This window comes from Emys orbicularis, chromosome 13, assembly GCF_028017835.1.
Source record: "Emys orbicularis isolate rEmyOrb1 chromosome 13, rEmyOrb1.hap1, whole genome shotgun sequence".
Taxonomy (NCBI): domain Eukaryota; kingdom Metazoa; phylum Chordata; order Testudines; family Emydidae; genus Emys; species Emys orbicularis.
In genome coordinates this window covers 1,940,324-1,952,502 of record NC_088695.1, presented here as the reverse complement: position 1 = coordinate 1,952,502, position 12,179 = coordinate 1,940,324, and the positions used below count along the sequence as shown (strand labels likewise).

At 51.1% G+C, this 12,179-nt stretch overlaps 1 protein-coding gene across 1 annotated transcript; it reads left to right on the top strand.

Annotated features, from left to right (window-relative positions):
- The first annotated feature begins 1,777 nt into the window (after window positions 1-1,777).
- On the top strand, window positions 1,778-5,398 carry LOC135888493 (sperm acrosome membrane-associated protein 4-like). Its single transcript, XM_065416302.1, has 3 exons — window positions 1,778-1,943; window positions 3,470-3,583; window positions 3,774-5,398. The coding sequence occupies exons 1-3, from the start codon at window positions 1,892-1,894 to the stop codon at window positions 4,004-4,006; spliced, it is 399 nt and encodes a 132-aa protein (XP_065272374.1). The 5' UTR covers window positions 1,778-1,891; the 3' UTR covers window positions 4,007-5,398.
- The last annotated feature ends 6,781 nt before the right edge of the window (window positions 5,399-12,179 follow it).

The window sequence follows — 12,179 nt, the reverse complement described above, 5'->3', positions numbered from 1 at the left end:
CCCTCACTCTTCTCTTCTGGAGACTAAACAATCCCAGTTCCCTCAGCCTCTCCTCAGAAGTCATGTGTTCCAGCCCCCTAATCATTTTTGTTGCCCTCCACTGGCCTCTTTCAATTTTTCCACATCCTTCTTGTAGTGTGGGGCCCAAAACTGGACACAGTACTCCAGGTGAGGTCTCACCAGTGCCGAATAGAGGGGAATGATCACGTCCCTCGATCTGCTGGCAATGCCCCTACTTATACAGCCCAAAATGCCGTTAGCCTTCTTGGCAACAAGGGCACACTGTTGACTCATATCCAGCTTCTCGTCCACTGTAACCCCTAGGTCCACTCTAACCCCTAGGGGTTTTACTGGTCTGACTATTCACTGACGGAAAGCATGGCGAATGCAGAGCTAAAGGCGCCCGGTGGGATCGTGAGCCCTGCCCCAACGCCGAGTGCAGCAAAACGCCTCCCTTGGAAATGCAGACTGGCCGCCCGGCCCAAGTGGCAATTATCGGCAGCAGGCCAGCTGCCTTTCCTGCACTAGGAGTGGGGAATCAGCGGGGCGGGGATTAGGATCACAGCCCCTCACCTTGACTCCCTGCGTGTGTGATCAAAGGAAAGAGGTTAACCCCTCCCCACACACACACCTCACTGACAGTTACAGCAGTAAAACTTCCAGGCATTTGTGAAAGGAAACTGATGTGGGGCGTAGGCGAGAGCTCACGGGAAGAACTGGGGTGTATTTACCGTGCAGTAATCGGAGGGGGCTTCACCTCCACATCGGGCGCAGTGGAGATTTTACCATCCCATGGAGGACCCCGAGGACACACGAGAAACCAGCCCCGCCCCGTTCACGGATTAGCCCCGTTCCACACTGTATTAGCAAGACAAAACCCACAAACGCCAGCCCAGCAGAGGAGACGGAGCCCACGCGGGAATGGACAGCACTCGCGTTAGTGACACCAGCCCGCACGGGGAGGGCCTCAGGACGCCTAGGTACCGGCCTTGTTACACCCAATGCCCCCAACCCCGGCTCTCTGGCGAGGAGCCAAGGGGGCGTGTCCCGCCTGAGCTGTGGCACGTGGGAAATTCCTGCTTCGCCCAGCGCCTGCTCCCCTTGGGATCTGGCAGATGAACGAGATCATCTCAGCTGGGGTGTGACAGGGAGGGACAAAGATCTGCTCTGTGTGTGTGTCTCTGTGTTAGCAACAGCGGGGAAGGGGGGGGGTTACCTACAGGTGTCTTTGCACCCTGTGTCTGTCTGTCAGGATGTGTGTGTGTGTGAGAGAGAGAAAGTGTGAGTGGGTGTGAGAGAGAAGCAGTGTGTGAGTGTGTGTTTGGTTTGTGTGTGTGTGTTAGCTATGGGGGTGTGTGTTTTACCTATGGGTGTCTTTACACCCTGTGTCTGTCTGTCAAGGGTGTGTGTGTGTGTGAGAGAGAGAGAGAGAGAGAGAAATCGTGAGTGGGTGTGAGAGACAGTGTGTGAATGTGTGTGTTTGGTTTGTGTGTGTGTTAGCTATGGGGGGGGGTTACCTACAGGTGTCTTTACACCCTGTGTTGTCTGTCAGGGGGTGTGTACTTGTGTGTGTGTGTGCATGTGAGTGTGTGTGAGTGTGAGTGAGTGTGCGCGTTTCATCTGTACAAATACATCTCCACCCAATCCCAGGCTCTGTGGCAGCTACACACGTCCATGTGTTTACAAGTTGTGCCAATCAGGGCCCCTGCATCCATGTGTCGTTCTACGGCTCCAGGCCCTGCCCGTCCCACCTGCCCCTCCCACCCCAGCTGTCTTTATCAAAGAGATCGCACGCAGCCAGACGCAGACTCAGCCACCAGCCCCCGAGCCCTGGGACGGTCCCGCCTGCCTCAATAATCTGCTCTGTTATCCGCCTCGTCAGGAGACGACCATGGACAAAACTCTCCTCCTGTGTCTGGCCATTCTGACCTGCGCCGGGATCGGTAAGCCGCGAAACCCAGGGGATCTTTGCCCCACCTCCACTTTCCAGCGTGGGTCGGTAGCTCTCGCGTTGTATTTCTCCATTCCCTCCTTCCTCAGGAGAGCCCCCTTTCGAGTGTAACTCACTTCAACACCAGGTCACTTCGCTAAGGAGTATGTAAAAGCTCTATCCTCCTTCCCAACTGGAAGAGTTTAATTCCCAAAACTCAGACCACTGGACAAAGAGCAGCAAGAATTAAGGTGATCCTTCCCAATATACCCTTAACTCTGCCCTCCCTTGTATCAATGGCACTCACAGACCACAGTCAGGGATCCCGGTGGGTCATGTGAGTACAAGTTGTGGCGAGAACCATTCTTGTGTGAGCTGGTTAAGGTACTCAGTTGTTCTCCCTTCCTATTGACATCTCTCTGGGGGGATCAGAGTTATGTGGGAAATGCCCCCTTAACTCTGCCCTTTCCAGCTTTTCCCACACTTGAGCTTTGCGGAGTTAAACTCTATTTGTAAGAGAATTTTTGGAAATTAAGCACCACCGTTCAGTGAAGGCGTGCAGGGTACTGCTACGCCCCTGCCGCCTGAAATCCTGCCTAACAAAGTGAGGTTTTTTTACACTTACGTTTTTTACATTGGAACTTCCTCAGGATTTTCTAGGGGTTTTTTTTAGCATGGGATGAAGGAAGCGGGGTAACAGGGGCATTGAGGGGTGGCAGACGGAGCTTTAATGGGGACTGTGGGGGGAAGGGGAGTAGCGGGGTGGGAATCGAGGGGTTATTTTTGCTGCCTTAAATATGTGGCCTGTTTACAGACCCCTCTGATAATTAGCCCCAGGCTTTCGCTGCCATGGCTTATCAGCCAGCAGCCAGATGTCCCTTGTCAGGAAAGGCAGGTTGGGGTGGCTTGGGGGGGGGGGGGGGGGCACTGAAGTTGCCCGACCAGTTTGCTCACAGCCCAGGAGAAATATTTTTAGCTGCGCAACAGTTTTCTCCGTTGGTTCCCGTCCCAGAGGAGAGTCGCACTTTGTGCCCCGAGCCCCCACCCCGCCCCCGTCTTCCCACACCCTCAGCCCTCGACCCATCCCCATCGCTCCATGCCCAGCCCCTGGCCTGAGCCCCTCCCTTCAGCCCCCAGCCTCACCCCCAGCCCCTGACCCACACCCCGTCCCCCCAGCCTCACCCTCAGCCCCTAAAGCCCACCCCATTTCCCCACACCCTCACCCTGACCCCCCTTCTCTCAGCCCCCCAGCCTCACCCCCATCCCCTTAATCCCTGACCCACCCCTAACCTGACTCATGGCCCCTCATTCCCCCACCTGAACCCCAGCCCCCCCAACTCCTCCTGCCCCCCCAGACCTCCCTGCCTGAGTCCCAGCTCCCCACCTCATTCCCTGGGGCTCCCTCCAGGGGGCGCTGTCATGGGGCTGGGGGCAGACCTAGCTGCCCGTATGGACCCCCTGGGGGTGCAATCCTCCATTGCCCGGCTGAGGGAGGGTCGGTGGGATCCGGTTAGTCTCACCCCTGCTCTCTGTTCCCAGGAGCGGCCCTGCAGTGCCTGAAATGTGACTTCACCGTGTTTGACATCCCCTGTCACACCAGCACCATCAGCTGCCAGGCCGAGCAGCTCTGTGCCACCATCCGGGCCCGCGCAGGTAACAGCCCCCTGCCCGCGTTTCCAGGCTCCTTCCCCCTTCCTGCTGCCTTCCCTCTCCCTGGGGCTCCCTCCCGCTCAGTCCCCGTCCCCTTCCCTTATTCTCTCTCTCTCTCTCTCTCTCTCTCTCCTTTCTTTGTTCTCTTTTTTCCTTTCTCCTTCTCTCATTCCCTCTCGCTGTCTCCCCCCAGTTGGCCAGAGGCTGATGATGAAGAAGAACTGCGTGGACAAGGTGAAATGCAACACCAACGACACCTCAACCTGGATGGGCATCACCTACAGCACCTCCTACGAGTGCTGCGAGGGCGAATTCTGCAACTCGGGCACGGGCGCCGGGGCCCAGCTCTCCCTGGCCGCAGGGGCCCAGCTCTCCCTAGCCGCAGGGCTGGCCATGCTGGGGGTCTGGCTCACCCGGGGCCTCTAATCCCTGCTCCAGAAGCTGGGAGGGAGAGAAAATAATTGCTGTGGGAGGACAAAAAAAAAAAATCAAACCTGACCTTGCCTTTAAATAGCTCCTCCCCCTTGCTTCTTAAAGGGGTACTTGGTAACCAGAGTCCAGATCTGATTGCTTTGCCTTTTTTTGGTCATCTTAAATTGTTATAACCAAGGGATAGGGTGGAGGGAAAGGCCCTGAGGGATGGGGAAGGGGTGGGGTCTATCTGGAGAAGGGGGGGGGGTGGATTTCTTCTTTCACTCCAGTATAAAGAGTGCTGAATTGCAGTTGGTGGAGTGGAGTCACTCTGGATTCACACTGGGGTTACCGAGATCAGAATCCAGCCCTGACTTCACTGACTGCATTGTGTTTTCCTCCTGCCCCCTACTGGCCGGCTGTGTGGGTGGGACATGGCAGGTGTGCATGCATGTTTTCCCGCTGCCCCCTGCTGGCTGGAATTAAACCTGCTGGTCTGTGTACCATAAACCCTATACTGCTAACAGCTTAAGGAGATAACTACCTTACTCAGTTTATACCCCGGGGTTGTCTCTCTGAACTCCCTACCAGCACGGTGTGTGTGTGTGTGTGTCAAAATTATCAATCCGGCGGTGTGCCGGTTAGCTTTCACAGCCCAGCTCTACAGAACGGGCTTTAATCCACTTTGCTCAGAGTCGTAATGGCGTGGCTCAGAGGGAGAGCCAGGGCCGGATTAACGCAGGAGCTTTAGGGGCTGCAGCCAGGACCCTGGGCTAAGGGCGTGCCCGGCGCAGCAGGGCTCAGGCAGGCTGCCTGCATGCCATGGCCCCACACCGCTCCCGGAAGCGGGCAGCTGCTGGAACCGGCCAATGGGAGCTGCAGGGGAGGCGCTTGCGGGCGCGGGCAGTGCACGAAGACATGCTGTCCCCCTCCCGTACAGAGATGTGCCAGCAGCCGGAGCCTGCACCTTGCATCCCCTCCTGCACCCCAACCCCCTGCCCCAGGTCAGAATCCCTGTCCTGCACCCAAACTCCCTCCCAGAGCCCACACCCCCTCCTGCACCTCAACCCCCTGCCCCAGCCTGGAGCTCCATCCTGCACCCAAACTCCTTCCCAGCGCCCACACCTCATACCCCCTGCGCCCCAACCCCCTGCCCCAGGTCAGAATCCCCCTCCTGCACCCAAGCTCCCTCCCAGACCCTGCACCTCCTCCTGCACCCCAACCCCCTGCCCCAGCCCCCTCCTGCACCCAAACTTCCTCCCAGAAAGAAACTAATATAACAGCTGTTCTAAGATAAGACGTAGGCTATTTTGAATTAACGTAACTGTATTCTACATGTTTTAAGACTGAACTGTAACCACAGAACGGCTTGATGTTAATTAAAAGGCAAGTTGAGTACAGCGTTAATAGCCTCGATGCCATGATTGTAATCATTTTGTTTTAAATTAGGAAAAAGATGTGAATACAGGGACCCCACAAAATCTAATCGCCCCGGGCCCACAGGAGAGTTAATCTGACCCTGGGGAGAGCGCTAAGCAGGGAGTTGTGCAGCAGGAAGGCGCCGGGGTGATTAAAAGAGGAAGTCGAGACAAGGAACTTGTGTCCAGTTTTAACATGGGGCGCCCCCGTTGGGCATCGAGGAAACCTGAGCCCAAGATGGGATCCACAGAAACGCGAAGGCCCATGTGGGGGAATGTGTATGTGTGACAAAGAGGGGGATTTTCTTAGTGTTTTGCGTGAACACTGTGTGCGTGCCTCAGTTTCCCTGTGTGCTGCGTGTGTAATGAGGTGGGGGGAGGGGGTTTGTTGGTGCAGGGGACCAGGTGTGACCTCGCCTGGCAGCCGGGACTCCAGACAGCAGCCTGGAGATGGGGGTGTGAGGTTATGTGTGTAATATAATATCTCATTGAAAGGTGACAAGCCCAGAAAGAGTTAATTAACTCACAGACTGACCTGACCCAGGGCCCAACTTTTAAGACTGGTTAGGAAGATCTGTAAATGAACAGAGCTTTGAAATGCAGCCGGCATTGTTAGAGATAGAAGGGGAGATGTTTGCTCAGGTCATGTGATGTCAGCAAACAAGTCTTGTCTATTGCTATAGCTTTGATTCAAAGATCAAAAAAGGAATATTAACATTTATGAAGACACTTGAGTGAAATAGTATTATTGTCTCTAGGTCTCTTTGAAGGTTGTGGTAACCTGTATCTGAACTGTTTAATGGATAAATTACACTATGCTAATTGCCAGGATGTTGGGAAGAAGGAGAGTTGAGCCTATTGTTTTCTCAGGCCAAGCAGCTGCTGGAAATGTCTAAAAACCCTGGGACACGATCCTGCTTCATCTCAGATCTGCTTTGGGTTTCAAGAGGGGGAAACCCTGAGCCATAAGGATTGAGATCCCCAGTCATTGACTGGAGTCACCCTGAATATGGACATTGGACTATAACCTATGGACTATTTCTAAAAGGACTTTTGGCAACTACAAGCTCATCTCTGCTGTGTCTGAACCTCAAGAATTGAATTCAAGTCTGTCTGTATATTGATCTTTTAACCAACACTCTCTCTCGCTTTTCCTTTTTAATAAATTTTAGTTTAGTTAATAAGAATTGACTATAGTGTGTATTTTGGGTAAGATCTAAGTTATAATTGGACCTGGGTGTGTGGCTGATCCTTTGGGATTGGAAGAACCTTTTCTTTTCTATGATGAGATAAGATATTCAGTAATCATCATCATATCTGATGTGTGTGTCTGGATGGAGGCCTGAGGCTGGGCACTTTAAGGGAACTACCCTGATATAACGTGGTCGTGGGGAGCCAAAAATCCCTACCGCGTTATAGCTGAAACCCCGTTATATCGGGGTAGGGGCGGCAGGGCTCCGGTGGTGATTTAAAGGGCCCGGGGCTCCCCGCAGCAGACAGAGCCCTTCTGCTACCGTGCTATATGCGAACCCGTGTTATATCGGGTCACGTTATAGCGGGGTAGATGTGTATTGGAAGATCCACCAGTTTTGGGGGTTTGTCTGCCCCGTTCTGTTTGCAGTTCACCCTGAGTGACCTCAGCTGGCTCCCACGGGCACCATCGTCACACCCCCAATGCAAAATTGGTGCAGGAAGGGATGACATAAACATCGCTGAGTCCATCCCAAGAGCTCCCCATCCTTGGTTCTGTTTTACTACAGCTAATATTGGGTTAGAAGCCGTATCAGTGTATAACAGAAATGGTTTATCCAAGTCATGTTCAATAACATGATTGAATCTCTTTATAAACTCAAGGTAAAACTTGGTTAGAATGTTGTTCATAGTACAGGAATCTTGGCATTTAGCTGTGAAAGCAATATGGTAGTGTGCCTCAGTTTCCCTTTCCCATACAGCACATTAGGTCTGGAATGTCTTTTCTCCTGTGAAAAGTTCCAAGACTGTTTACAGGCATTAACTGTGCAACATCAGTATAACAAGGCCTTTTAACATAAAGTGTGTTCTCATGTATCACCCTTAGCATGTCTAAGGGATTTTCCAAAAGATTAGGCACATTGTACATTTTTACAGTTCTTGGTAATAGCGACACATTAGTTACAAAAATTACCATTAGCAACCACAACAAATTCATTGCAAGTGTCCATTTACAATCATGTTTGTCTTGCCACACCTTTGGCTCAATACCATTGGGGTTTTGCCGTTTTAGGGTCACCCTGTGGCTTCCCTTTGCAAAATTAAGTTCTCTCTTTCCTCCTTGTTGTGAAGGATCAAACCCTGATTTCTCTTGCTTAACAGAATTCTCTGGCTGATGGGGTGTGCCCTCTGTGCTAACAGCTATTAGCAAGTCTTTCTTCCCCCAGTCAGTCAGGTAATTTGCATCAACACAGACACTAGCTTTTAGATTCTCAGCTGCTACCAATTTTAAAGCTGGACTCTGTCTTACAGAGATACCACACAAATCCAAAGAGTCTAAGGGTGAGAGTTTGCTTGCTCTCCCCTGCATCCTTAAGCATTCAGCCATAAAACTGCTCTGCTCTGAAACACCAGTAACCAAATCTGTCCTCTGAACCCGAGACACAGACTGCTCACTCACAGATAGTAGATAATGTTTTCGCCCCTCAGCTCAGAGAGCCGAGACTACATGGAGACATTCCTGTTCCAACACCGGTGTCTTTCCAACAAGCTGGCCAAACACAGCCACTTGGTCATAGGGCTGTTTGAATCCCTTAACAGCTTTTACTCCATCTGAGACCTTCTCAAAGCGACCCACCCTGGATCTGGCTAGTAACTTTTAGATGGGCTACCGCCCGCCCTACCTTATACGTAGTCAGTGCTGGTTTTTGCCTAACTTCCATGCTAATTGACCATCTACCTCCTGCTCATTAGCATTTGGGTTAATTAGTTGCCATGGTGCAGCTGTGGTTAGCACATGTAGGTTTCCGTTATGCTCAACAGCCTGGCAACTTTCCCTGAAATCCCAAATGCATCCGAAAAAGTGGGTTGTAGCCCACGAAAGCTTATGCTCTAATAAATTTGTTAGTCTCTAAGGTGCCACAAGTACTCCTGTTATTTTTGTGAAATCCCAAAGGGATTCGTTCCTTTCTTCGCCTTCTCCCATCATGTACCCCTCGGTTTCCTGGAACACCTGGTGTGTACGGTTACTCCCTTAGTTCAGGCCGCTCCTGCTAAACGAGGCCTCTTTACATAACAGTCTGATAGCTACCTCTATCTTATCTCTAAAACCCACTGCCAGCTTACAGAAGGGGTGGAGAAAATGCCTTGCCATGAGAGACCGGAGGAGCTCATGCGTTTAATTTAGCACAAAAGGAAAATCAAGAGGAAACTTGATTAACGTACAAGTAACCTTCACGGGGAGAAAATACCCGGTACGAAAAGCTTCTTTAATATAGTGAAAAAAGGCCAATTAAGAACCATTGGCTGGAAGGTTAAAGCTAGACAAATGCCAAGGAGAAACAAGGCAGAAATATTTAACATCAAGGGAAGTGATGTCTTCCAATCCAGATCAGTTGCCTTTCTGGAGGATACACATTTGTCAACCACAAATACTTGAGCTCAATACAGGGGTGTCTGGGTAAAATTTAGGGGCCCATATTACACAGGAGGTCAGAGTAGATGATCTACCAGCCGGAAACTCTATGAAGCTGTGGAAATCCCATGGGATCTCACTGTGGAGAAAGCTAAGCTCTGGCAAGGCAGCTTTCAAATAGTTGATCTAAAACAAGGAGAAATGCAACCTCTGAAAGGAAGTCTCACGGCTTCATATTCCTGGTAACCCTGGGCTGGATGGAAGAAGCTGGTCCGAAGCGCCACAGCGATCTGGTCGCAAGTCTGAGCTCAGCAGCTTCTGGAGGTTTCTCCTTGGAGACTTCAGGTCTGTTATACCCCGATGGACAGCGCTGCCCTCTGCTTTCTATTGTACACTTGTCACTTAGGTGCTCTCTGGTTTCTCTGGTGCTCCAGACAATGTCCAGGAGATGGCGGTGGCGTACCAGAAATACGTCTGATTCAGCGAGACAAGGTGGGAGAGTTAGTTAATTTTACTCGGATCAGGGTGAAAGAGAGAAATTTGCAGAGCTCTTTTTCAGATGTGATTCTCTCATGGGAGGATTTTTCAGTTTTAGTTTCATCCTTTGCCATTCGTCACGTGCCTGTATCAACCTGCACAACTAACGAGAATTCGCCCTTTTAAGCAGCTCCTTTGAATACTCCAAATCTGTGTGCGTCTACTTTTCCATATTTCCTTCCTCGTTGTGCCATGTAGTTTGTCTCAATGCCAGTGTGCAATCACCGTTCTGTAGCCAATTAGTTCAATTTATCCTTCATATATTGTGTGATGTTATGATTAATTAACATGTGATGTCATATATACATACATATATATATGTTTGCTAAATAGAGTTAAGTTGTAGGATTATGGAAATATAAGATTGATCAGAGTCAGAAGGGATAATTATGCATTAAGTATCTAGGTAAGTAGGGTTGAAACGCAAGGCCTACAGACTGCGGCCTGTAAAATTGTAGTTTACCCATACTAGGCCTTAGTCTTAAAGCTAAGAAATGCTGACATAAGTAAGTGACCGAACAATAACCTGATGCCATAAGATTACGGTGAAAAGATGTACCAATGGGTACATGCCAGGATGGGCGGGGATGGTGTCCCTAGTCTCTGTTTGCCAGGGGCTGGATCACTTGATGATTCCCTGTTCTGTTCATTGCCTCTGGGGCACCTGGCATTGGCCATTGTCGGAGACAGGACACTGGGCTAGATGGACCTTTGGTCTGACCCAGTCTGGCCGCTCTTATGTTCTTATTGCGAAAAATGAACTGTAGGATTAATTTTGACCACAAGCTACCCAGTAGTCACATTGCTCTAACAGGTGTTCTAACTGAACGGTATGAGATATAGTCAGAATCACATTATAAAAGAGGGTGCCCGGATCGGGAAAGTTGAGTTCCCTACGGGAAAACTCCAGCAGGAACCATCGCTCTCCTGATGGTCAGTTGGCAAGGCTTATAGGTGTAACGTGAGCTTAGGTCTGTCTAGGATTTCTGTGTGCTTGGGTAATCATAACTTTAACTGTAAATTCATAAAAAGTTGTACAACAAACTAGACGTGGTGCTTGTGAATGTCTGTGTGGTCGCTCCCCTTGGTCTTTGTGCGTTCCTAGAGAGTCCACATCTGAAGCAAGTAGCGGGCGTGACTTTCACTTGCTTGAGTTTGAAACTACAGGCCCCAGAGCCGAACCCCCGGTGGTGTCAGACCACATTACACAATTCACTGGAAATAAAATAAAAGGTGACAGTTCAAAAAGAAAACCCGAACAGAACCTTTCTAGTTCCTCTAAACGGGGTCAGTATGTTTTACAAACGTTCCTCTGATTTCTTTTTGTAGTTGGGGGCAACTCGTGGGAGGGACACAAAGGGGGGCACCAGCTAAAGGGGGGCATGTGACCTCCCCATGTGCCCCCCCCACATGACTCCTCCCCCCCCCACCCTCCCTGGCAGGCTCAGAGTCGGCTCCTGTCCCCAGAAGCTGAGCCTGGGCGGGGGGGGGGGGGGGGGCAGCAGCACCAGGCAGCGTGGCTGGAAGACAAGAAGCTCTGGCCCCGCCTCTTCCCTTCCAGCTCTGGCCCCGCCCCTTCCTCTCCCCACCTGGGCTGGCTGCTGGGGTCACTTGACCCCTTGTGCCCCTCCCACAAATCGCCCCCAAGCAACACCAAACAGAAGGCACGTGGCAGTTTAAACACACGTAGAAAACACATATTGGATTCATAAAGACGGATAAAAGCAGGGTTTCCAATTGGGAGTGAAAATATTTGGCATGGATTTTGGTGGCATCAGTTAATCCCCTTTATGAATCCTCCTGTTTTCGTTGGCCCAAAGAGCAGGCCATTCCTAACAGGGTTAAAGCGGCAGTCATCCAGTCTTGTCTGTGCAATCTAGTGTCGCTGTGCAATCGACTCACAGGATACAACCTGTTGCCACCTCCTTTTTGACAGTCAGCAATATTTGTATTGATGGCCAGGTGACCAGAAGATAAGAAGGGTCTTGTCCCAGAAGCAGACAACCCAGAGCTAAACCCCATGAGTTCAGTATCTTGCAGGGACCCTCGGGGTGGATGACAAGGACACGCACACTGAGGGCAAAGTGAAGCCTTAGAGAGCTTTATTAAACCACGGAATAAGGCCGGAAAAGCTCCAAGCCCCATACGAAGATAGGAATAGGACAGCTTCAGGGATATGTGGCACCATTCCTTGCATAAACTCTTAGACCCGCATTCTCACACCCTTCCTGGAGGCCCTGGTGGTAACAGACGAAGGCCCAGCCCTGTCTCTGGCATGCCCAGTGAGTCTGATGGGCCAGGTTCCTCCATGCCCAAGGTTGATGGTAGAAAAGAGTAGAGCTGAAGGGTCAAGTGGTGGGAAGGGCTCTTCCAAGCTAAGCTCACAACGATGAGAAAATCTCTGCTCTACATGGCGGTTTGCCCTGCGGTAGGGATGGAGCACCATCGTGAATGTTTGTGCTAATGCTCGGCCTTCCGTGCCCAGATCTAACTTCCTCACCCACATAATATTGGGGTGCCCCAGTCCTACAGGTTAGCCTATTAATGCCATTTGAACTCTGAGACTGTTGGTGCCTGGAGGTGGGGTGGGGGACGTTGACAATGCTCAGTCAGGGCAAATGGCAAAGAA